The 26593-nt window shown below is 31.4% G+C and overlaps 2 protein-coding genes across 2 annotated transcripts; one reads left to right on the top strand and one right to left on the bottom strand.

The window, feature by feature from the left end:
* Nucleotides 1–6852, top strand: LOC101494511 (uncharacterized). The gene is made up of 11 exons (XM_004506341.4): nt 1–223; nt 308–346; nt 468–559; nt 2279–2528; nt 2724–2843; nt 3023–3098; nt 3280–3488; nt 3566–3674; nt 4028–4120; nt 5135–5295; nt 6036–6852. Exons 1-11 carry the CDS (start codon nt 68–70, stop codon nt 6585–6587), a joined length of 1857 nt encoding a protein of 618 aa, XP_004506398.1. The 5' UTR covers nt 1–67; the 3' UTR covers nt 6588–6852.
* A 39-nt stretch (nt 6853–6891) lies between these two features.
* Nucleotides 6892–11657, bottom strand: LOC101494825 (multiple C2 domain and transmembrane region protein 6-like). The gene has a single exon (XM_004506342.4). The coding sequence runs from the start codon at nt 11513–11515 to the stop codon at nt 7064–7066; it is 4452 nt and encodes a 1483-aa protein (XP_004506399.1). The 5' UTR covers nt 11516–11657; the 3' UTR covers nt 6892–7063.
* Between the last annotated feature and the right edge of the window lie 14936 nt (nt 11658–26593).

Genomic DNA, 26593 nt, shown 5'->3' on the forward strand with positions numbered 1-26593 from the left:
TTTGTTTTATTAGGGCTGAGAGTGTAAGCAGAGGCAGCAGAGAAGAAGTAAGCAAGGAAGGAAGGAAATGGAGGACATTGAAGATTTGCTGATCGGAACCGAAACTGGTACACCACCGGGATTTCGTTCTCCGTTAACGTCCGCTACAGTTGGCGTTGGAACGAAGAAAAATCAACGCTCCTTACCTTCACCTTCACCTTCACCTTCAATCCCTGGCACTCAGGTTCTTCATTTTCATTTTCATTTTCATCTTCTTCCTCTTTTTATATTTTTTAATGAATTTTCTGATTATTTGTTGTTTTCGCAGACTATTTTCATAAAGACCTTTGGGTGCTCTCATAACCAGGTAAGTTCAATTCACACCATATAATCATGTATTATCTTAATTAATTGGAATTTATTTAGATTACGATTGATGGAGCTTAGTTAGTTAATTAATTAGTTAAATTACTGTTTGATTTGAACAGAGTGATAGTGAATATATGGCTGGTCAGCTTTCAGCTTTTGGTTATTCATTGAGTGATAATCCTGACGAAGCAGATCTATGGCTCATAAACACGTCAGTCTTTTACATACGAACGCTCTTTTTTATTAATCATTTTTGTGTGATTCCTATTGCTTAATGCTTATTGTTTTATTTTCATCAAATTTTGTTAGCTTCTACCAATTTTGCGATGTAATGTAATTCATAGATATACTAAGACTTTAGATCAAATTCCACTGGCTACGTGAGAACATTGTTGGTGGGTAATGTGTTAATATATCTGTAATAGTTGTTTGAGCCTTGAGATCTATCTTCACATTTATGGGATCTTAGGACTTAACTCACTTAAACTATTTATTTACAAAGGAAAATAAAAAGTATCTTACATATTGTTTTCCTGGTTTTATGGGGAAGGTATAAGGATGGATAAGATGTTTTGAATTGTGATATTTTGATTATTTTCCGCCAAAACATCTTGAAGGAAATAATGTGTCTTAGAATTTGGGGGCCTAACTCAATCTTTACAAAACTAGCTTGTAAGGTGAGGGATGCCTCTCACTTATGAACATATTTTCACGCCATATCTCTTTTGATGTGTGATTCTCAACAATGTCCTATGAACTAAACTTGATCCTCCCTTTTCTTTCCTCCATGGGGCCCATTCACCAAATTTGCTTATTTATAGCCAGATGTTCTTTGTTGATACCTTTAACCACTTCCAGTTGAGTTTTACGATAATCTTCTGTAGATGATTCCTGACTAGTTAAATGCTGATTTACTGGTCTCAGGTTTTGGCTTGCTCTTAGTTCTTATTAGGACCTCAGGCCATAGTTAAATTGTAACATTTGAAAACGTATCTTTCTGAACCGCCGCATTAACTGATCGCTTGATAATTTGCTTATAATGCTGAATCTCTGTAGTGCTCTTAAATTCTGTTACCGACTCCAACTTTTTATGGATAACTTAGGAAAATATTATAAATATTCTCCATAGCATAGACAAGGAAAGGAAAAAAGTAATTGACCTGATTGATGGAAAGTAGTTACTAATCTATAATAATAAGCATGGGTTTCAAATCTGCATGGCCACTTGCATACATATTACAGTATTGTAAACCCTAAATTAATTGTTGACACATAAATGAATCTCAAGTGACCTTTTCGCTCGATGTAATCAATCTATAATATCAAATCTTTTCCAATTAAAAACATATCCGTTTCAAAGGAGATGGATATTGGGTGATTATAGAATTTATTTTATTGAAGGAGACAACGCTGTCTCCATCAGTTTGCTGACGAAGAACAAATTTAACAGTGAATCTCCTTGGAAGTTTAGTTTTTCTTGCTGTCAATATATCATAAAATCTAGAACTAGGTTATTGTTCTACGTTCTAACTCCTGATATCTTTTAATATTCTTTATATTGTTAAAATTGCTTATGTATGTGTTATTGGGTGAATTGATAATTTAAATGAAACTCAAACCTTTCGAATGCTTTCAATAATTGTTCTTATATATTTTGTTATATTAAGCTGCAAGTTAAAATGTTTCTGCCTCTAGAGTATAAGCCACTTTCCAATAACTATATTGATATCCTTTTTTGTGGTATCAATGTTTCATTGTGTTATGTGATTCATGTGTAAGGGGGCAGGAACATCAGTGCATTAGATAAGGTTGATCATGTCTTTTATTATCCGAAGCTATTAAATTGAACAATATAGCATGAATGCATAACATTTTAGAAAACCATATATACTTATGAAAAGAAAATCATGTTGAGTAATTAATGGTGCAGTTGCACAGTAAAATCCCCGAGTCAATCTGCAATGGATACCATTATAACAAAAGGAAAATCATCAAATAAACCACTAGTTGTTGCTGGCTGTGTTCCCCAAGGAAGTCGAGATGCTAAAGAACTGGAAGGGATCAGCATTGTAGGAGTCCAGCAAATTGATCGTGTCGTTGAAGTTGTAGAAGAGACTTTAAAAGGTCACGAAGTCCGGCTTTTGACCCGTAAGAGATTGCCAGCACTTGACCTTCCAAAGGTGTGAATTTGATCTTGTTACAATTCCTGTTCATTTTGTATGGATATGGAAATATCTTTTCTGCCATAGATATTATGTTTTCTAAATTGGGTGTTGTATGGTAATATTTTATGCTTTTTGACACTGTATGTTAACTTGATTTTTAGATATTATTCTTGAGATATTATTTATTATACCTTTCATCCTTTGTAACAGGTGAGAAAGAACAAATTTGTTGAGATTCTTCCAATTAATGTTGGTTGTTTAGGTGCTTGTACTTATTGCAAGACAAAGCATGCTCGGGGTCACTTAGGGAGTTACACAATAGATAGCCTTGTAAGTACTTTAGCAGGGAACTGTGCTTTATACTCTCTCACACACGCAAGTGCACATTAATTAATTTTCCTCACATCTGACACACATACGCGTGCACTCTATTTCATTTTCTTCACATATCACACTCATGTGCACACTATTTAATTTTCCTCACATCTATTAATTCTTTACTAATGCAGGCTGGACGTGTAAAATCTGTGATATCTGATGGAGTTAAAGAGATATGGCTGAGCAGTGAAGATACTGGAGCATATGGTAATTTCTAATATTAGTCAGATTCCTTCAATTGGTTTCACTAATTTACGATATTTGTAGATCTTAAGAAATTTCCTTTTTGACTAGTGCATATACATCCAAGCAATTTGTTTATTCAAAATGTTATAAAGTATAGATGGGTTTTTATATCAATGGTTTCTTAGGTCATGATATTTTACAGGGCGTGACATTGGTGTCAATCTTCCAACTTTATTGAATGCCTTAGTAGCAGAATTACCAGCAGATGCAAGCACTATGCTGCGTATTGGAATGACCAATCCACCTTTTATCCTTGAACACTTGAAAGAGATAGCAGAAGTTCTACGACATCCATGTGTTTACTCCTTTTTGCACGTGCCAGTTCAGTCTGGAAGTGATGCTATTTTGAGTGTAAGTCATAAAAAATATTGACAACATTGTGGATAGTGATATTCTAAATAGTATATTGACTAATCTGAATGTTTCAGGCAATGAACCGAGAATATACTGTAAGGGAGTTCAGGACTGTTGTAGATACCTTAACTGAGCTTGTGCCAGAGATGCAGATTGCCACTGATATAATATGTGGATTTCCAGGTTTGTGGATGGTCTTTCTTAGATTTTTACTAACCTTCATAATTTCATGTGCAACAAATGTGTAGATTACAAATAACTCTTGAAGTTGTGAGTAATTTAATTATATGAAAACATGCAATTGGTTGTTCTAAGCTTGAGACTCTTATACAGCAATATAATAAATGACAAGATAACTGATGTAATCTTATAATTGGAGTATCACTTGTCAACAGGAGTTGTAAAACAGTATTCTCTTAATCTTAGAGATGATACATCATATGATTAAAATGATTCGGAATGGATATAGATAATCTGGACAATATGAAAAAGTAGTGCAAAGATCATACTAACACTTATTTCTTGGACTTTTTCAGGTGAAACCGATGAAGATTTTGAGCAAACTGTCAACCTTATAAAAGAATACAAGTTTTCTCAAGTTCATATTTCACAATTTTATCCTCGGCCAGGTGTGTGATGTGGCACAGCTTCATATTGAAAATCATAACTTAATTTTTTAGGATGAAACTGAAGTTGGTTTCAAGCTAATAGGATAGTTTAGAGGCAGGGTATCTTGGCTCCACTAGGTTCTGTGCATGCACGATTTGATTGTTTTTTTGAAGGTGGAAGACTTAGATTGCCATCCTTTTTTCTTGCAATAAAAGGGTTCTCCTAATAATTTTAAGGCAACTTTAAACAGTGATGATAAGCTCCTTCTATTCTATTTTCCATTTTACCGTTTTTCTAGGTGCTATTGTATGCTACCCACTTGTTATGAAGGGTTAGACAATGTTTGCATCCTTTTGAATTATTACGTGCTTATGTGTTATGTGAACTATTCACTTTCCTGACAAGGAGACTCTATGATAAACATTCTTCTATGCGAAAAAAAATAAAAAATGCAGAGGTCCTTCTTTTGTCAGTGATACAGGATACACAATCTGCTTTTTTTCCTCCCCTAATCTTTCTATCTTAAGTGATTTTGGCTAATTTCTTTTCTCTGATAATCATCTGAATTTAGTGTGATGTACATTTGCAGAGGTAAATTATATTTTCTGTTTGTTTAAGTAGGCCTTCAGAATTTAATGTGCTGTAGAATATGCTGGTTAGGGGTTGGAAGGGGCTGTTGGAAAATTTGCATTAACCAGGTTTCGATGGTCTAGATAAATAGTAAAACAGTTATTCAATAAACTATAATAGGGAGCTTAAGTAGGTGCTTCTTCATAAGCTATTTTGGGAAGCTTATTGAAATAAATTAGCAACAATTTATTATATCATAGACTATTTTCGTAAGTGTATTCATACTCTGGTTGGTATAAGTGTTTATGTCATGAGATAAGTTCAAACAAGCTTTAATTAAGGACATCAAGATGCCCCCTTTGTGTAAGATGCTTATGCCAGAGGGTATCTTTACTTTTCATTTTGAAATATTTTGCTTATCTTCAATCTTTAACAGACAATATTAATTAAAAAAAAATGAATAGGCACACCTGCGGCAAGGATGAAAAAGGTTCCAAGTAATGTGGTGAAGAGAAGAAGCCGTGAACTAACAAATGTCTTTGAAGCGTTCACGCCATACAATGGGATGGAAGGCAGAGTGGAAAGAATTTGGATTACTGATATAGCATCTGATGGAGTACACTTGGTAAGGCAGTGCAGTAGATCTTGAATCATTATTTGATTTTTATTGCTTTTAAATGTATTCTATTCATATTAATATTGGGATTTATTGAAACCAATATATATATAATTATGTTGTTGAAACCCTTTTATTACCATGAACCTGCCAAAGTGCCAGGAAAAGTTTATTTTAGGCCGAGAGTTGAGTTTTTTTTTTTCTCTATATCGTGCAACATATTTTAAGAATAATATTGAAAACCAGTTAGTTTTTTCTAAACATTTACACTCTTGATAGTTGTTTTTCGATATACTGTATGAGACTTTAGTTGGTTTAGTTGAAAAAGTTTCTTGCTTTCGTACTTAGAATCGTCAGCAGCACTGAAGTGTTGGGAGGTGTCTGTCTTCTACTCTTCTTCCATAGCATAACCATGGTCTCAAGGGTGTCTAGGATGTGGGTGATTAAATCTCACGAGATTATCACATCTAATTAGTTGGATGAGTGAATTAAGTATTAAGAAATGCCATTTTCTTCCCTATCTAAGGTCAGATTTGTTGGCACACAGACGAGGGATAAGATTCGCTCCCTCATCCTAGAATCCACTGGTCTCAGGGCCCCCTCTTTGGTGTGTGATTGTGTGTATGTAATGATAAATTGTGAATTCTTTGAAGCACTGCTTACTCTGAACTTTTGACTTCTGCATAGTATTATGTGTTCTTTTATTGTATTTTTCAACTAATTAATTATTTCTTCAATGCCAAACTCAGGTTGGTCATACAAAGGGATATATACAAGTTCTCGTGATTGCTTCAGATGATATGCTTGGAACTTCAGCTATGGTTAAGATAACATCTGTGGGAAGGTGGTCGGTTTTTGGAGAAATAATTGAGACAATCAAAGAAGCAAAGGACAATAAAGCTTTGAACACGCAGATTCCTAATCAAGATATGTCTTTACTATGCTGTAACCAAACCAAAACTGGTGTAATCTCAGAAGAGCCAGAATCTTGTGCTTGTGGAAATGACATTGACAGCTGCTGCAGTCAGAGTACTCTCGAGAAGATTGATAATTCAAGCGGCACTGTAATGCAACAGAATCAAAACAACAAAAATTTGTTTGGATGGATATTGAGGAAGCGGAAGAATCTTCACAAAAGGGTAGAAAGTGAACATTCCTCAGGATCTGATATAAAGCAAGAAAGAAGCATGAAAAAGTGGGACTTTGTTGATAAGGCTCTTTTGGGTGGAATATCTATCAGCATTTTGACAATTGTTGTTCTATTAGTTTGTCTTAGTTTTAGTGTTATTTGGTCCCAGTAAAAAGCTGTTACTTTTTTTCTTCTTAATTCATCTGGAATCATTGTTATTCCAAAGTTTTGACTTACAAATTTGTCAGATTTTATCAAGTGTTCGAATATGTACTCTCCTGCAAAACCTCACCACATATTTTGCTTCATGTTTTGCAGCTGTTGTATCAATATGATATGATTCATACAAAACCCTTTTTGTACCAGTACTTGACTGGCGTGGTTAACAATAATATGAAGTACATTATTTCATAATTTAATAAAAGCTATTATGAGCATGAAGGAATGTTTATTTTGACAGCTGAGAACTTGGGATATACATATAGTGAAACTGTGCTTTAGCTAGTGAAAGTAGAAGTGAACTATGCACATTTTTCCTATACCCTCTTTCATTTGGGTGCAATGGTGCATGTCTGTTTATTCATATGTATTTATTTGTGAACAATAATAATTCGACAATAGGTAAAGACAGTGAATACAAGCTGAACATCAAAGCAGGGTATCTGATTTGGAAGGCAATCTCTTGAAGAAATTGACTGGTACTGACGGAAACTTGCTCCGAAACCGAGGATGACGAAGCATGTAGATGCCAACTATAATTGCTACTACTTGGAATGGAGTAATGTAAATGAACACAGCCCAGATCAGTGAGAAGATGATGAAGATAGCTGTAGCCCTTGAGTCTCTCCAACTTAGTATAGCTTGAGCTCTTTCTCCTTGAGTAGCTAAATCTCCAACCACAGTCTGTACTCTACCTGCAACACTTCTCAATCTGTCATACCTCATTCTCACAATATCCGAAGGTCTTGAAGTTGGAAAAGTGTCAAATTCCTCATCCAATTCATCTGGATGCACAGCTTCTGCTTGCGAAAGTCTAGCATCCATGTGTGGTGGATTCCTTGGCCGGAACCGGTAATTCCAAATCCCGATTACAAACAAATAAAGAAAACTGGTTGGCAATATCAATTCAGGGTAGAAAATAAGTATCAAGAACAAGACATGAACAAGGCAAGTTGTGATTGGGTTTCTCCAAGTGCAAATATCATCAAGCCATTTACACACAGCTGAAAAACCCGAGAGTAGCGACATTATGCGGTGAAAATTGGCTTTGCTTCTCCTTAGACTCCACATATGGTAATCTACATCAAGCATGTATTCAACTGATTCGCGTCGAAGCGGCGGCTCAGCTCTTGCTAGCCTTGCTGCCACGATCTGCATGGCCTGATAACGGAGCCAATCAATGTGGCGAACAGGTATTGGTTGAACATAATGCATTTTGGGAAGCAAAGGTCTTCCATATTGAGCTACCATATTAACCCAAGCTGTGCAAGTGAACCTCACAGCCAAGTGAAGCTCTCCATTCTTCTTTAGGCCATTGGTTTGGAGAACCAATAGAGGATAATAATGAGTATATACTCTATCAGTTTCGAGTGTTGATAACCTTATTCTCACCTTTCCAATTCTCTGATCTTTGTTGTCACTGCTCCCATTGAGGTGGTGATTGTCGAAAACACTAACCGTGATCACAGTGCATGGATCATGAACCTCCCATGTATACTGTTCATTCCACCTAGGCGACAGTGTATCAAGCAGAGTTCTTGTCCTAACCCATTTGTTACCGTACTTGGCCACACAGTATGCATCAGTAGTCCTACCATCTTTGCCTTTCATAGGTAGCAAATTCCGGGCACTAAGTATCCCGAGTTCGAGAATTCCAATGTTTTTCCTCCTTAAGTGTTTGGACGACGGTTGAAGATCGCTGCTGAAATGTGTCGATTCATCAAGAACATGATACCCTGCTTCCAGACAAATCCGGAGGTGAATCTTGCTCGAGAATTTCTCCTTCTTTCTCTCCGTCTCCTCTTCACCGACCTCACTAGGCCTATGAAGATTGAACCAACGTGCATCCGGGAGCTTACCCGTCTCTTGTCTTTGCGGAACATTTCTCACCGACATGACCTCTCTTCCCAAGATTTCAACATTGTTAGGACCAAATTTGTCCTCAACTGTCACAATTATAAAATCCTCAAAAGGTTCACAACTTAGTATAGCTTGAGCTCTTTCTCCTTGAGTAGCTAAATCTCCAACCACAGTCTGTACTCTACCTGCAACACTTCTCAATCTGTCATACCTCATTCTCACAATATCCGAAGGTCTTGAAGTTGGAAAAGTGTCAAATTCCTCATCCAATTCATCTGGATGCACAGCTTCTGCTTGCGAAAGTCTAGCATCCATGTGTGGTGGATTCCTTGGCCGGAACCGGTAATTCCAAATCCCGATTACAAACAAATAAAGAAAACTGGTTGGCAATATCAATTCAGGGTAGAAAATAAGTATCAAGAACAAGACATGAACAAGGCAAGTTGTGATTGGGTTTCTCCAAGTGCAAATATCATCAAGCCATTTACACACAGCTGAAAAACCCGAGAGTAGCGACATTATGCGGTGAAAATTGGCTTTGCTTCTCCTTAGACTCCACATATGGTAATCTACATCAAGCATGTATTCAACTGATTCGCGTCGAAGCGGCGGCTCAGCTCTTGCTAGCCTTGCTGCCACGATCTGCATGGCCTGATAACGGAGCCAATCAATGTGGCGAACAGGTATTGGTTGAACATAATGCATTTTGGGAAGCAAAGGTCTTCCATATTGAGCTACCATATTAACCCAAGCTGTGCAAGTGAACCTCACAGCCAAGTGAAGCTCTCCATTCTTCTTTAGGCCATTGGTTTGGAGAACCAATAGAGGATAATAATGAGTATATACTCTATCAGTTTCGAGTGTTGATAACCTTATTCTCACCTTTCCAATTCTCTGATCTTTGTTGTCACTGCTCCCATTGAGGTGGTGATTGTCGAAAACACTAACCGTGATCACAGTGCATGGATCATGAACCTCCCATGTATACTGTTCATTCCACCTAGGCGACAGTGTATCAAGCAGAGTTCTTGTCCTAACCCATTTGTTACCGTACTTGGCCACACAGTATGCATCAGTAGTCCTACCATCTTTGCCTTTCATAGGTAGCAAATTCCGGGCACTAAGTATCCCGAGTTCGAGAATTCCAATGTTTTTCCTCCTTAAGTGTTTGGACGACGGTTGAAGATCGCTGCTGAAATGTGTCGATTCATCAAGAACATGATACCCTGCTTCCAGACAAATCCGGAGGTGAATCTTGCTCGAGAATTTCTCCTTCTTTCTCTCCGTCTCCTCTTCACCGACCTCACTAGGCCTATGAAGATTGAACCAACGTGCATCCGGGAGCTTACCCGTCTCTTGTCTTTGCGGAACATTTCTCACCGACATGACCTCTCTTCCCAAGATTTCAACATTGTTAGGACCAAATTTGTCCTCAACTGTCACAATTATAAAATCCTCAAAAGGATCAGCAGCAACAAACATAACCTCCTCATTCCAAATTGGATTAATAGCTCTCATTTGAGAAGGCCTAGTAAACCTCATCTGATTCCCTAGCTGCACCCTAACAGAAGCTTGTGGAACCCTTCCTTTATCAGAAGGAGCAAGATCTTGAGCTTCAATCACTTCAACTCTAAGATAATAAAGCTTAGGTGTGAAATATACCTTTGATCTTGTATTAGAAAGGTTTGAGTGACTAACATTATGTGCATCAGAATGCCATGCCTCAGGAAAAGACTCATCAGCTTGTGTTCCCATCCAAACACCAAGCATGATTTCTCCATTATTTGTCTTTATCCCTTTTTTATCCTCCAATCTATACCACTGAGGAGCCAAAGGACTATCTGGTGGAACCCTTAAAGGCACCTCAGTTAGATCAAACATAACTTTACCAACAATATCATCTTTACCAATATCTTTATCCTTCACAGTAACTTCAAGTAAATTTGATTGTAACCTTTCCTTTGAAAAGGCAAAGATTTGGTTCCAAACAGGATGCTGATTCTTCTCCAATTGCTTTGTGACCCCTTTGTAGTTACCAAGCTTCACTTCAACATAAGGGTCAAGGCTTCCTGAGATATCCATCACAGGTAGATCTTTTGCCTTAACAACATTCACATACAAGAAATGCATTTGTTCTACTAAATCATATGTTGTTGATACCTTATTTCCTCCTCTATACCTTAACCTTGCTGCAAGTGGTGGACTTGTCTCCACCAATCCATATTCAGGGTTCTGCTTTGGGATCTGCATTAACATCACATTTGGTGGTCCTGATTTTGCATAATCAACCCTTGTTTCCATTGTTGGTGCTACAAAAGGAGAAGGCTTTGAATTTGATGCATGTTGAACATGAGAAAAAGCAGAAGGAGCAGGAGCAGAAGAATGAGCATGATGAGAAGATTTCTCAGTTCCAATGGAATGAAAAGTTCTCACTTCTTTTTCTTTCTTCTTATTTTTCTTCTTCTTTTTCTCACTATCACTAACCATGCTTTCCTCATCTTCTATGTTTATGTTGGTGTTTATTTCTCGCAAAGGAACATCCTCATCAGGATCAGGCTCATGTGTTTCTTCAACAGAAGAAGTTGTTGGGGGGTGAATATGAGGTGAAGGGGGTGTATAAGCAAAAGAAGAAGGGTCATGAAAAGCAAATATTCTAAGAGCAATATCACCTTTTGAATTTTCAAGAGGATAACGTTTGACAGTAGATTCAGATTCAGATAAAGGGACAGAAACACCTGAAATTCTCACCCTTCCAAGGAAATTCTTCTTACTACTACTTGCCTTTTTCTCATTATGATTGTAAATAACAACTTCAATTGTTTTGTGAGCAAGATCTGTTGAGTTGTTGTTTATGTTGAACACAAACTTTTCATTCCAATAAGGATTGAGGTCTTTGTGTTTTGTTTGTGTCTTCACTTGTTGCTCATCAAAGTCTATTTGAACAAAAGGGTTGGCTGAACCTTTTCCATCTTTTGGGTTGAGGTCACTAGCATCAAGAACTTCCACTACCAGCTTGTTCATATTGTTATTATGATTAATGTAAAACTATTTTTTTTAGAATAAGGAGGCTAAATTGGAGTTGGAGAAACCATTCATTCAATAATAATGGATGAGAGAAAAAGATTTAAAAGGTGGAGAGTGAAGGAAAAAGGTTGTTGGAATGAAAAAGAAGATGACATAAATGAGAATAGGAGAGAGGGTCAAGAGTAGGAGGTAGTGGTGGTGATGAGATGCTCATTTGGAGTATGAAGACAGAAACATTTGTTGAGGAGAGAGAGAAAGGAAATGTACATGCTGTTTGGTGGCCCCTTTATTGATTCAATTGGCTTTGATAGGGGAGATTCTAGTGAGTACCTTCCTTTCTATGTCTCTTTGCTTAGGGTGAGTGGTATTTTTTTTTCGAGTGCAATGTAAGGACAATCATATGTTCATTTATTTAACTTTACAATTAAATACATAATTAATTAGATTATTTTTACATAAGTACAAAATTTACACGTTTCAAGAAAATAAAATTAATAAATTTATTATTTTTATTAAACTATTAATTTTTTTCTATAATATTCTTTACTATTTATTTTCTATATATTTTTATCTATTATAAATAGTTAAAGATATTTTTACCAAAACAATAATTAATCCCATTTTGAATTTTAAAAACTGAGAAATAATAATAAATAAACTTTCTAAAAACCCAAAACTGGAAAAGAAATGAAGGAAGTAGCTTTTTAAAAGAATATATTTTTATATCCATCAATTACATTGGTTTGCAATTATATTTTATTGGTGAAATAAATTTAGTCTAAAAGTAATTCTAACAAGAGTTAATTCGGTACGTAATTCTTTGTAGATATTTAAATTTACGAATCATTAATTATTTTTAGCTAAGGTTGTGTTAACTATTTTTATTTTAAATGTAATAGTTATCAAATTTTCTTGTTTTTTAGTTTGTTCCATTATTACGATGACGTATGGTTAAAGATGAGGATCATAATTAGGTCGATGAAATAAATAAACAATAAATTAATCAATTGCGGTGGGCCAGATGGAACACTATATGAACATTCAACTCAAGCACTATGGATCTATGACTATGATATATATATATATAATTAAAGTGTGTCTATGTCGTAGAAGAAAATGAAATATTTTGATAAATATTTAATTTGTTATGGATGGTAGTATGCCACAATTTAGTATGGTCACAAGATTTGAAATAAAAAAAAATCAAGAACATCATAGCTTATATGTTAAGACAAATTATTTTCTACATTCTAAATTACAAGTTAGGAGTATCAAAACTGCTCAAATCAGTGTCAAGTCTTAAACTTGAGCGAAGGTTCAAAGGAGGAAAACAACCTCCAAATTGATGAGTTGTGAATAAGGACATAAGTACATTGTTGTTAGACATTTCTGCAGAAAGCTTTGCATGCTTCTAAGATAAAAGATTGACATATCACAACCCACTCACTCATTAACGTTCTCCATAAAACTCAAAAACAAGAACATTATGGGTTTATAAAAAAAACAATCTAAACAAAATAGAACATGTGTTTAATATACTTCAATCAAAACTTACAACCAGCTAAGGTTCCCTAACGCCTATATTCAAACTGCCATGAGTATCTCAAATCTCTCTTCTTTTATAAAAGGAACATCAAGGAGAAGACTAAGGCAAGAAAGGCAATCAATCTACACTTGACATTCATACTCAAGTAACAAAGCGTTTCTCTTAAGCAAAACTCCAGCTCTTTCTCATTATATTCAAGGATCACTTTACTGAGTTCTTGCTGATAATCAATCTCAAACAAGTGTTGAGAAGTTTTAGATCCTAAACACTTTTATTATACACATCATTTGTAACTCAAAGTCTATCTCTTAAGTTAGTTTAAGCATGTTGAAAAAAATCCTTTTAGTTATTAAAGGGAACTTCTAAAAATCCTTTTTGGACTTAAAAGTGACTGTAAAGTTCATTTCATAGTTGAAAGGAGAAAGTTGTAGTTGATCAAAAAAGATAGTGCGAACGCAAAATATTCTGGTGGTAAGCACATTAGTGGAAAAACCCACAGATTGTGAGGACTGGACTTAGCACACATTGGGTGAACCATGATACATCTTTGTGTGATCTTCTTATCTTTATCTTTATTTATTTTTCACTCACTAATCATATATCACCTAGAACTAATCTGTTGCAAACAAGATTGATCTTGAGTTAATTTAAATTAAGTGCATGAATTAAGATTTTTAAAAAGGGGTCACAATTCAAACTCCATTTCCTTGTAATTGATATTGGTATTTCATATTCAACCATCTCCGAACTTAAAAGAAGTTATAGCCAATGTCACTACAGAAGTTGTTAACAACAACGCAACAATTTACTCGACAAATCTTTTTGTTCTGATGCAATGCCAAAACTATATGATACATGAGCAAAATCCTTGTCTCACCATGGTGGAGGAACAACAAGGGAAGACCCCTTCGGTCATTGCAACACAAATGGAAACACAATGTCAACTGTAAGAAACTCTTGTTGAGGAAACAATTTACTTTGTTCTTCTTTGTAATGACTCATAATCATTGTCTAGTCATTGTAGTTTTCGTGATTCGTCTCCACACCAGAGATCTTATCCAATTATATCAAAGAGCCATAATCGCTCAATTGAAGATCGTCATTCCCGTCAGTGAGGGATGAGTAATAGTCACTCTCCTCGACGACAACATAGTCATCGCTCGTTGCTGCCTCGCCTAATCACAATTTTATCTAGTATGGAGTAAAGATTAACGTGGCAGGCTCACCAAGGAAGGGGTAGAGGGTATGAAGAAGTTCGATGCAGACGAACGTCAAGATGACAGGCTCAAAGAGAAGCTGAGGACCGTCGGGGAGGTTATCTGAATACACTACTAAGCGCCACAAATAAGTGAATTATGGGTGTTCATGGTGTAAAAGCTGAACTGAATTGGACCACATGAATGGTTTGGTTCAATTATTAAAAATCACTTTCAAATCAAATTCAGTTCTGAACTGATTTGAAACTAGTTTCTAAATATAAACCAGTTTAATATTTTGAACAAGTTTTTAGTTAAAATTAATTTCGAACTAGTTTTTCAGAAAAAAAAAGTTTCGAGTAGTTTTTAAAAAAAAATCGAAATTTCTTTAGAAAAAATATTTTTAATTTTTTTCTCAAAAATTTTTCAAGAAAAAAATGATTTAAAATTTGAGTTTTTTTTTTTTAAAAAAGTTTCCATTTTTTTGAAGAAAAACAAATTTTTAAAATTTTCTAAGAAAAAATTCTTAATTAAGATTAGAAATTTTTTAAAATAATTAAACTGATTTTTGAATTAAGTTAAGTTAATTGATTTGGTTTAAATATGTAATTTAATTTATAAACTATTTAATTGATTTATTTTTGTTTTTTTTTCTTATGCAGGTTAATCCAAAAGAAGGAGTTCTGTTTCCTCAGAAGCTAAAGGAAAAGCTAAATATGGCCAAATCACTAGAGTAGTGGTCACAAGGTCCATCTAGATTAAATGTTACTATACCTTGAACATTACTATGATGTGAACTACCATTGCCAATATTATCATCATCATCAAATCATCGAAGTTATGACCACCACCACCACACCTATTCTCATGTTCCTTCCAATTGAGATCAATTTCATAATCATCCAACCGTGCTACAACCGGCTCATCTAACAAACTAAGAATACATTAATCAACATCATGATAATAAACTACTAGTTTCAATATATTAATATTTAACTCCATGTTAACATTTTATTTTATTTATAGACAAAATGAGGGTTTCTTCAAATGCAACGATGTTTTCCTTTTCTCATATTCATCCCTTCTTTTTGCTATATACCATAGCAACTTTTTCTAGAGTATCATAAGTATCAAGTCATCATTTTTTCTTTTCGAATGGATTGCGAATCTCACAAGAATATCTTCTCTATTTTTGAAGTAGTTGCTTGTAGAAACCTTTTATGATTCCCATATATTATATAAAGTTCCTTGGAATCAAAATCTTTTTTGTAACTCCCTTAACCAATTTCTTTATGCGAGTCGTCTTAGTAATTTGATATTCTTTGTCACTTGAACTATCTGACGCGCACATATTCCTTTTAAAGATTTTACTCCTTTTTTTTTTTCTTCTCATTTGTCTTTTAATTATTTTTATATTTTCGTCGCAACTCAATATCTGATTAAAGAAAAAAATTTGATAAGCAATATCATAAACATTTTTTTTAAAAAGACCAAAAGTATTATTAACACTTATTTTCTCTAATACAAATAATAATAATAATAATAATAATAATAATAATAATAATAGAAATAATAATGTTAATATGTACATAGAGATGAGATACTCTTCATTTCTTTTGAGAAATAAATAACAATTTCATTTTTGGATGACACGAATGTTTAAAATATTATTTAAATAAAAAAATTTAATATGAAAAATTGATATACTAATCTCTCCTATTTATATATTCTCTTCATAACAAGTGACAATTACATATATTAATGTGTAGACATGTACAGTTTTTTATCTTAAACTTTTTAACAATTTAAATAATTGGACTGTCTCTGATGAAGGAGTACTAAGGTAGCATGCAAAAGGATGATATTGAGAATCAATGGAGTTAAAGAAAGTAAACAAACAAAAAAGGATGAGATAGAGGATAAATCAGGACATAGATATCTTCAGATCCACTATAAAAGTACAGTGAAAGTTTCATGTAAACAAATTATAAATATATTATGTTGTTTTATCTCAACTGGTGAAAAAAATTCAACAAACAAGAAATACTTGACAAAAAATCCTAACAATAAAGAAATATACTAAAAAAACGATAAACGAATTTTTTTTTATTGCCTGTGTTGGATCATAACAATTTGTTTTCTTTTAAATAAAATTACAATAAAGGAAAATCAAAGGAAATAGTTAGAGATTAAAACACAAAGTAGTCAATAGTGAATCTTATGGAAGAAATAATGTGTGACTAAATTAATTTTGTCAATCTTTCTCTTATCCCTTTCTTTCATAGTGTTTATTGTGAAAACACTTGACTTTTTCTCTTTGTATTTTTAGTGAAAAATCTTATTAACTCTTGAGATTACATATTTTTCTAATTTTTTTACTTAATATGACATTATCTCTATGACTCTGATCAAGTCAACTCAATCATAGATCAATTTCAATATATACTTAGTATATGAATTATATGAATAAATATCAAATTACATGAATATTTTTTAAAATCAATTGTTGGATATTCAGCTAAGTATACTCCCTTTGTTCCTATATGTCGTTTTAGGATAATTCACTTCAAACACTAATAGGTGCTTCTTTTCTTAGTTTACCCCTATTTAAGTTGTAGATTTTTTTTTTCTCTTACTAATAAATGCTTATAAAAAGGGTAATTTAGGAAGTTTAAATGCGACCCACATTACTCTCTCTCTCTCCTATGTATTTGTTGGAACATGCTGCACATATATTGCATTGATTAGAAAGCATTATGTAGCCTTTAACATTTGTTGGAAGTGGAGAAGTCTGTAATAGAATTTGGGAATGCATGTATACTATCATAATGACTCTTAAAATTTTCAACTGATAGTTTGAATTTATGGAAAGTGTGTAAGCAATGGTTGTTGAGAGAGTACAGATTTGATGTATGTAATTTTAGTCTGACAATAAATTATAAATAAATTCAAAACTATATAGTCAAGTATAGGGATATAAAGATATATATTAAATCCACGTATTGCAGGTTCAAACCTTGCTGCTATCGTTAAATGTAAATCTTTATTGAATTATAACGTTTTATTTAGGTTAAATAGAACCCATAATTCCTTAATTTAATTTTAATTAATATTTTAGTTGTTATTTATTTATTTATTTTATTTTAATTTTTTAATTTAATTTTAAATAATAATTTAATTTTAAGTAATAATTTAATTTTTAGTATTTTAAAATGTCAGTAATGTTATCATTTTTTTTATAAAAATTTAAAAAAATTATCAAAATTTTTAAACAAAACTCATAAAATTAATTATATTATTTAATATAATACAAATTTTATTAAATTCGTAACTCAAATCTTCGAATAAACTCATATTTTTATTATTTATTTGATGTTGTTAAAGATAAAAATATTAGTTTATTTAAAGATTTAAGTTATGAATTTGATAAAATTGCATTATATTGAGGATGATAATTAATTTTATGGGTTTTGTTTGAATTTTTGCATAAAAATAAGGATAACATTATTGACATTTTAAAATATAAAAGATCAAATTGTCACTTAAAATTAAAATAAATGATCAAACTGGAAAAAAAAAAAAATATAAATGACTAAAACGTTAACTGAAATTAAGTTAAGGGACCACGAGTGTTATTTAGCTTTTTTATTTTATTTTAGACTAAGTATTATTCTTCCATCCTAATTTTTATTATAAAAAATAATTTTATTAAAATTTCAAAATATTAATTAAGAAAGAGACAAAAATAATTAATATCATTTAATTTTTTCAAATTAATAAAAATATTAAATCTATTTTCTAATTTATCCCTCATAAAAACTTATTTCATAAATAAAAAGGATATAAGAAAAATAAAATGTAAAATAATGAAAAAGTATTATAAGAGTAATATCATTAAGTATGTTAAAGTTATTTAACTCTTACTTATATTTAAAACCACAACTAAAACTACTTTTATAATAATAATAATAATAATAATAATAATAATAATAATAATAATAATAATAATAATATTGATTACTTTTAACAAATGACTCAATTTCCAACAAAAAGTTAAAGACTCATTAAGACAATGTTTGGTACCGTCAATAGTTAAATATATCACATTTTTTTTATTTTAAATTAAATAATTATATCATTTTATATTGATAAAAGTTAAATGTATCAAACACTTTAATTTCAATTAATTAATTTTTCAATTATAAATCATAAGTTAACAACTATCAACTAACTTTTCAATTATCAGTCAGATTTTGAACTTTCAATTAACTCATGGCTTAATTAACTCATAACGGCGATTGTAAACGGAGATCATATATATATTGTTCTACAAATATAAATAATTTGGTGTGTTGTCTAAACCAAATCATATATTCTGTGCTATGGCATAAAACACCTTGTACGATGTTATCTTGCAACACGTAATTATGACGCTCGTTCCAATGTTTAATTTCTTCCCTCCAAATCCAGTTCCAATTACCATCAATCCCACGCCTCATGTCGACTTCATGGTACATTTTTATATCCTCTGATGGTTGTAGTATTTGTTGATGGAAACCGAACTAAAGTGTGACTCTATCTGTATGATGTTTTTCAACAATATGATAACATAGTAGATAAGTACATGCAGTCCAAGTGATCCTCTCTTCTTCAGAAACTTCATGTTGGAACCCAAGACAAGATCTCCCATAAAACTGATACGTAAAAAATAAGCTAAAGTAATTATAACAAGTATAAAAAATAAAATATTTAAAAAGTTCGAATAAATGTGAAAGAATATATTACTTCCTCAACCATCATGTGATCAATTGTTTTTCGGTATCCTTCTACGCCGTTATGAGGAACTTTAGCGAAATTTAGACCACCATAGTTAAACCTGTCGAATATAACAAAAATAAAAACTATAATAAAATTAGTAATATGTTAAGCAATTGGTTTTAAAAAAAGAAAAAATAATATAGTTACCTTTGTGCAAGTGAAAATATTGATTACTTTTAACAAATGACTCAATTTCCAACAAAAAGTTAAAGACTCATTAAGACAATGTTTGGTACCGTCAATAGTTAAATATATCACATTTTTTTTATTTTAAATTAAATAATTATATCATTTTATATTGATAAAAGTTAAATGTATCAAACACTTTAATTTCAATTAATTAATTTTTCAATTATAAATCATAAGTTAACAACTATCAACTAACTTTTCAATTATCAGTCAGATTTTGAACTTTCAATTAACTCATGGCTTAATTAACTCATAACGGCGATTGTAAACGGAGATCATATATATATTGTTCTACAAATATAAATAATTTGGTGTGTTGTCTAAACCAAATCATATATTCTGTGCTATGGCATAAAACACCTTGTACGATGTTATCTTGCAACACGTAATTATGACGCTCGTTCCAATGTTTAATTTCTTCCCTCCAAATCCAGTTCCAATTACCATCAATCCCACGCCTCATGTCGACTTCATGGTACATTTTTATATCCTCTGATGGTTGTAGTATTTGTTGATGGAAACCGAACTAAAGTGTGACTCTATCTGTATGATGTTTTTCAACAATATGATAACATAGTAGATAAGTACATGCAGTCCAAGTGATCCTCTCTTCTTCAGAAACTTCATGTTGGAACCCAAGACAAGATCTCCCATAAAACTGATACGTAAAAAATAAGCTAAAGTAATTATAACAAGTATAAAAAATAAAATATTTAAAAAGTTCGAATAAATGTGAAAGAATATATTACTTCCTCAACCATCATGTGATCAATTGTTTTTCGGTATCCTTCTACGCCGTTATGAGGAACTTTAGCGAAATTTAGACCACCATAGTTAAACCTGTCGAATATAACAAAAATAAAAACTATAATAAAATTAGTAATATGTTAAGCAATTGGTTTTAAAAAAAGAAAAAATAATATAGTTACCTTTGTGCAAGTGAAAATATCCATGGTTTGGGAGATTCTGGAGCGACACAAGACAAACAATACCATGCCCAGTTTTGCCACAACAATGCACATCCTCCCATAGATATTACATCGGGTTTCGTTGCAAGACATAGGTCTCTGTAAAGAGAGTTGGAGTTTCTTTTTGAGAAATTTGAGAAAATACGTCACTTCACAAGTCAATATTTGTTTGATTTCAGATAGACATGAATACATTAAGAGTGCTTATAGTAATCCGAATAATGGGTGGCAAGATCCTTCGTCAAAGCATATGTTATACGTCCGACATATTTTACAAGGGAATTTAAGAACAATGCTTTGAAGAAAAAAGTTATTTCTATGGGTAATAGTTTCATTCTTAATTTTCATAATTAGTGTAATTTTTAATAATTTCCTTCTTAATTTATATAATTGTCTATTGTTTCAATATAAGTTACTCGATCAATGAGCCTACATATTGATAGTACCGCAGCTAAATCGACATAGTAAACTCGGATACTTTGAAATTGTTAGACAACATACCTCAACAAGATTGGATTCAAGCATTCGATGGAGGTAGCCGTTGGGGTCAGATGACAACCAACCTTGCGGAGCCCATCAATGCAATATTAAAAGGCTCGCACAACTTTCCCATCACTGCTTTGGTCCAATCAACTTATTTTAAAACAGAGACACTGTTTCCAACCATGGGGAAACGACACACATCAATTTTAGCTTCTGGTCAGCTATACATAGAAACTTGCATAAATTTTATGAAATTGGAAATAAGTAAATCCAATAGTCACATGGTGGATAGTTTTTATCGGAGCAACCATACTTTCATAGTCCACGAGACAGTAGTTACAAGAGAAGGGCAACCAATTGGTCATTTTAGTGTAAACCTTTCTAACAAGTGGGACAATTGTGGAAAATATCAAGTTAAACATATGCCTTGTTCACAATATGTGATAGCAACATGTTCTAGCATAAAATATAATTATTGAAGCCTTATACTTGATGTGTACAAGGTGGAAACAGTTCTAAAAGTCTACAATGAAGCATTCCAACCCATACTAAACAAAGGATATTGCCCACAATATGAAATTTTATTATCAAAAAGTCTATTTATTTGTTAACTTCAAATTTGAGTAAAAAAAGGTTAAAGTTTAAAGTAAACACACATTTTAGTCTCCGAAAAAATTAGTGAAATCAAATTTAGTCAATAGGATTAACAAAGATAATTTAAGTCCTTGAGAAAATTAAACTATAGTAACTTAATCCCTACCTTCTTTACACTTTGTTTGGAGTATGAAGGAAAAAAAAGACTCTGAAAATAAATTATTTATTTAGTGGTTTAGTATAAGAGAAAACATAAAAAAAAAAAAAATTTCATTACAATCAATAAAATATACAGATATTAAAAGAAAAATAAAGATAATAAATATTTAAATAAATTTCGTAACAGTCAAAGAAAGTTTTTCCATTTTTCAATTTAATAACGTATTAATATTATACTCTTATTCTCTTTAGATTTTCTATATTTTTCATTAATTTTCATTTTAATATCTAATTTCTGTTTAAGGATATTTATATCTTTTTTTAAATACACATATTTCTTTTTATTTTTTCTTAAATTTTAATTTATAATCTTTTTCTTTTTTCTTAAATTTTAATTTATAATCATTGATAATATAAAATTATTTTACACTATCATTCAATAATAGTTGATATATATTTTTGGCACATCAACTCTACACATTTGAACTGAATTAAAATAAAAAAATAAAAAATAATCTTAATTAATTTATAACTAACCCAATAACTCATATGGTCATATTTTTTTTTCAATGAATGAAGACTATTACTATGTCTAGCTTTTTTGAATTTCAATTCCATTGAAATATTTTAAGGGTCTATTTATTATAAATTATAATTAAAAAATAATATTGGTGTTCAATAATTTTTAGAGATTTAATTTAAGAAAAAAGAGTCTATTTTGTTATTGTTAACTGTAATGAAAATTAGTTTTATTATTTAAACAAAAAAAAAATTTAGTTATGGAAAATAATTTTTGTGACAAGTGATACAAAACAACTTCTTATTTGAAGCAGTTTTAGATTATTTTATTCATGTTATTAATTTTAAAAAAATGTAACAAAAACAGATGAAAACGCCTAATAGTATTTATTTATTAAAAAAGCTATTTTATCACAAAGAAATTATAACAAAATGGTTCTAAGTTAATGTGTTATTCTCATTAAAAATATAAAATAATTTTATATTATCAGTGCATGTAAAATAAACTATATGTGATAAAATTTCCTTTTCCTTGTTTAATTATGCAGTAAAAATGAAATCCTAGCATTTAATTAATTTGTTTAGGAAGATGAGTATCGAATTAATATCTACTTTAGTAAATTTTCCCTACTTAAAATATGAATTTAACGATTATACATTTACAATTATGTCACTTAGTTTTTATATTAGGACAGTGGTAAGAACTTTCTCAAGACCTTGATATATTAAATGTTCTCTTTAATTTGTCACATTTATAAAAATAAAATGTATTTCTAATATGAATTTCATTTTCTAGCTAGTGTAATATCATATTTTTTTTCCAATTATATATCTCCTAATTAATATTATTACATAAATTATTTTTAAATAAGGTTGTCTCAAATATTTTAGAAGTTTTGTTTTAATTTTAAAAATTAAGTTCCTGACAAAAAACAAAAACACTAAAAATTAAAAGATAACATTTGTTTATTTAAATTTTAAATAACATCAATAACATTAAAAATTTAATTTAATTTTATTCTTTTGTTAAAAATTTGTGAACCCATTTTTTTTCTTTCTAAAATTTGTTTCTGTTTCTAAATTGTGAGCCTTTTAATTTTTGAGTCTCGTAATACACATGAACTTTTGTCTTTTAATAGTATTTTTTGTGACCCTTATAACATTCTCATTTTTTTTAATCAAAATATTCTGATATGTGACAAGATCGTTTTGATGCAGAATGACAATACCTGTTACCATAAGAATATTGTCTAGCTTTCTCAAATATTTTTTTATGATAGAAAATTATTTCAAGGTGTATATATTTTATTATAGTATGAACATCTTTTTCGAATTTTTTCATCCTTATTTTTGTATACACAACTTTTCATAAAGCTTTTATTTTTGCAAAGTTTTGAACCGAAAATCATTTTTCTCAAATATCTCCTCTTCAAATATCATGTTCTTTTGAAATTTTTTAGTGGTTTTGACCAAGATGGTTAAATCATTTTTCAGTTTATGAACTTCTATTTTTAAAGAATTACTTTCTACCTTAGTTTAAGAATATTCAGGAAGATAATTATTATTATTATTATTATTATTATTTTTTTTTATGGTTATCTCAATGATAATTTTTTGTTGATCGAACATTTTTAAATGAGATTGCTGCAAATCTTGAATGATTTTAACATATTTATCATTCTTAGTTTGTAGTTCCTCATTTTGTTTCTTTATCTCATAAAAATTATTTATTAGAACTTTATACTTTTTGAGATAAAGTGCATGAGTCATTTAGGAGGCTTTCAAAATCTTTACATATATAACAAGGTTCATAATATGTTGTAAAGATAAAAATACAAGAAAATGAGGTTTGAATTGTGTTTTGTTTCAAAAAACATAATTTAAAAACAATTTAAAAAATGCAATGTTGAAAACAAGAAAGAGTATAACAAAAAGTAAAGAGATAAGGAAAGAAGCACAAATCAATTTATCCTAGTTCATCATAAACTTGGTAGCTACGTCAAGTTCCTTCATACAAAATTATTTAATCCATTATTTATCAATGGAATCACATGTTCACTAAACACCTTCTAGTTAACTAACCGTGTTCAAGTCTTCTAAACCTTAGTATGGTCAAGCTATTGAGCATGACACTGCTACTAGGCCAAGTTACAAAGTATTTAGATTGAGTTTGAAACTAATTCCATCAAAATAGTGTTTACATAGGTATTTTCTCTTAGAAGATTTCTTAGGTTTCTCAGCACTTAGAGCTAATACAATAAATTTTCAAGAGTTTGCAAAGACATAAGTGTTGAGACAAAATCTCAATTTAGTGTTTTGATGAAAACAAACAAAAAGTTAATTAAGAATGTTAATTATGATTCTAAATGTTATGTTAATTTAACTTGTGCTTTTGAGTGTATTAATTCAAAGATAGAATTTAAACAAAATAAATCAACATAAAAAGGCAAGAAACTGAAGAGACAAGAATTGAGAACATTCTTAACAAAATCTGGAAAACGGAGAATGTTCTCCAGTTTCAGAATAATCATCACAGCTCAAAAACCAATCAATCTCCACTAGTTAAAAGAAGTTTTAGTCTCTGGATTTTACATCTATGTCATCTGCACTTGGCAAGGAACAAACTGAGATGATTAGATTCAAAGAAACTACTCAAATCACAAAAAGAGAAGATCACGAATTAGCAAGACCAACATATTTTTGACAACATTCTGATCAATCTGGACAACAGTGGAATGATCGTCACATCTCCAAAATCAATCAATCTCCATTAGTTCAAAGACGATTATGCCTCTGAATTTCATGATAATATTATCAGTACTTGGCAAGGAACAAGTTGGAACCATTCTAGTCAAACAAGGCATTCGAATCACAAAGAGAAAAATTGACGAATTAGCAAGACCAGACATATCTGAACATTCTTGACAACATTCTGATCAAACTGGACAACACTACAGCATCAGCCTCCAGACTGATATACATTCTTTAGTTTGTTATACTTGATCTTCAGTAGCAAACATCTTTCTCCAGAATGACCAGACCAGTCTCCAGATTGATTATCAATCTCCGTTTCTGCAAAATTTTAATTTTGATCTCCTTACTTCTGCAGAAGTTTATAATCATTCACCAAACTGTTTTGGACCGAATCAAGGCTCCATATCGAAGCTGTAACATCAATAATTACATATGAAGCTTCAAGGATCATTAAACACAAGATAAATCTGACCAAGAACAAAGAAACCAGCCCAGTCAACAAAGTTCAAAAGTTGGAATATATTTATTCAAATATATTGGTTTTGGTCAAATCTGACAGAGCACTACCAACAGCTCTTTTGACTATTATTAAATGCTCTAAAAAGCCTATAAAAAGAAGGCCAAGCTCAAGGAAAAATTAGAGCTTCAAGTACTAAGAAAATTCATTACTCATTTCAATCATACTTGAATTTCTCTCACTCAAATACATTGAATCAAATCTGATTTTTCCCATTCGATTCCTAGAATCATTCTCTTGTACTTTTCTGTCAAAGAATCAGAACTCAAACAAGTGTCGAGCCTTCTTAGATTCTAACAAATCAAACTCATCATTATTGTAAAACTCAAACTATAAGAGTTTAATATAGTTTGGGTAGATTGTAAGAAATCCTATCAAGGTTGATAGGTGACTTGATTGAACTCCTTTCTGGGTGGAAAGGTTTAAACTTTGTAGCAGATCAAGGTTGATCTGAACTAGGTGTTGTTAACCCAAGAAGGTTCTTTGTTTTAAACACTTTGTGGAAAATCTCACGGTTGTGAGGACTGGACGTAACCCGAGTTGGGTGAACCAAGATATATCGTTGCGTGGTATCTCTTCCCTTATATATTTACTTTCAGTTTGATTGATTATCAAGTTAAATACATAAACTGAATAATTGATTTTAAACTAACCAAGAACTGTCTCTGTTTTCTGGTTAAAATCGATAACGTTCTCCGTTTTCTGTTTTCACAACCAAGATCAATCTTGAGTTATTTTCTTAAGTTTTTAACAGAAATTTTTTAAAAGGCGCATTTACAATTCAAACCCCCCCTTTCTTGTAAATCTACATTGTTACTTCAATTGGCATCAGAGCTCGGTCTCTAAAGTTGAACACCTAACAAGTGTTAGAGGAAAAGATTCAGGAAGAAGAAGTAATGTCAGAAGCCAATATGTGCTTAATGGAAAACTTAGAAAACAATGAGGTAACCATCTATGAACTATGTCCTTTATGTGAACAAATGGAAAAAGATTTTGATAGCTTACTTAATGATTCAAAACTGCTTGTTCAAAAATGTAATTCTTTAAAAGATCAAGTTTTCAATGAAAAAAGGGAAAAAGATAAAGCTCGGGTTATGATTGATGAACTAAAAAACATCATGCAAAACATGAAGGAATCTCAGCTTAAGAAAATTGATGAAACTGAAAACCAAGAATGTTCTACGTTTCAAAAAGAGAACATTCTTCTTAAAATAGAAAATGAAATTCTCAAAAATGACTTAGGAAACTTTATCAAATCCACTGAAACATTTCAAAAAATCATGGGATCTCAATTAGGAATTTTTGATAAAGTTGGTATTGGTTTTGATAAAA

Source organism: Cicer arietinum, chromosome 6, assembly GCF_000331145.2.
Source record: "Cicer arietinum cultivar CDC Frontier isolate Library 1 chromosome 6, Cicar.CDCFrontier_v2.0, whole genome shotgun sequence".
Classification (NCBI taxonomy): domain Eukaryota; kingdom Viridiplantae; phylum Streptophyta; class Magnoliopsida; order Fabales; family Fabaceae; genus Cicer; species Cicer arietinum.

Excerpts from the sequence above, each read along its gene's own strand:
- LOC101494511 (XM_004506341.4), top strand. The coding sequence starts at position 68 with ATGGAGGACATTGAAGATTTGCTGATCGGAACCGAAACTGGTACACCA. Across the intron at positions 560-2,278 it reads GATCTATGGCTCATAAACAC|TTGCACAGTAAAATCCCCGA; the intron begins GTCAGTCTTTTA and ends TTAATGGTGCAG. Across the intron at positions 5,296-6,035 it reads CATCTGATGGAGTACACTTG|GTTGGTCATACAAAGGGATA; the intron begins GTAAGGCAGTGC and ends TGCCAAACTCAG.
- LOC101494825 (XM_004506342.4), bottom strand. The coding sequence starts at position 11,515 with ATGAACAAGCTGGTAGTGGAAGTTCTTGATGCTAGTGACCTCAACCCA.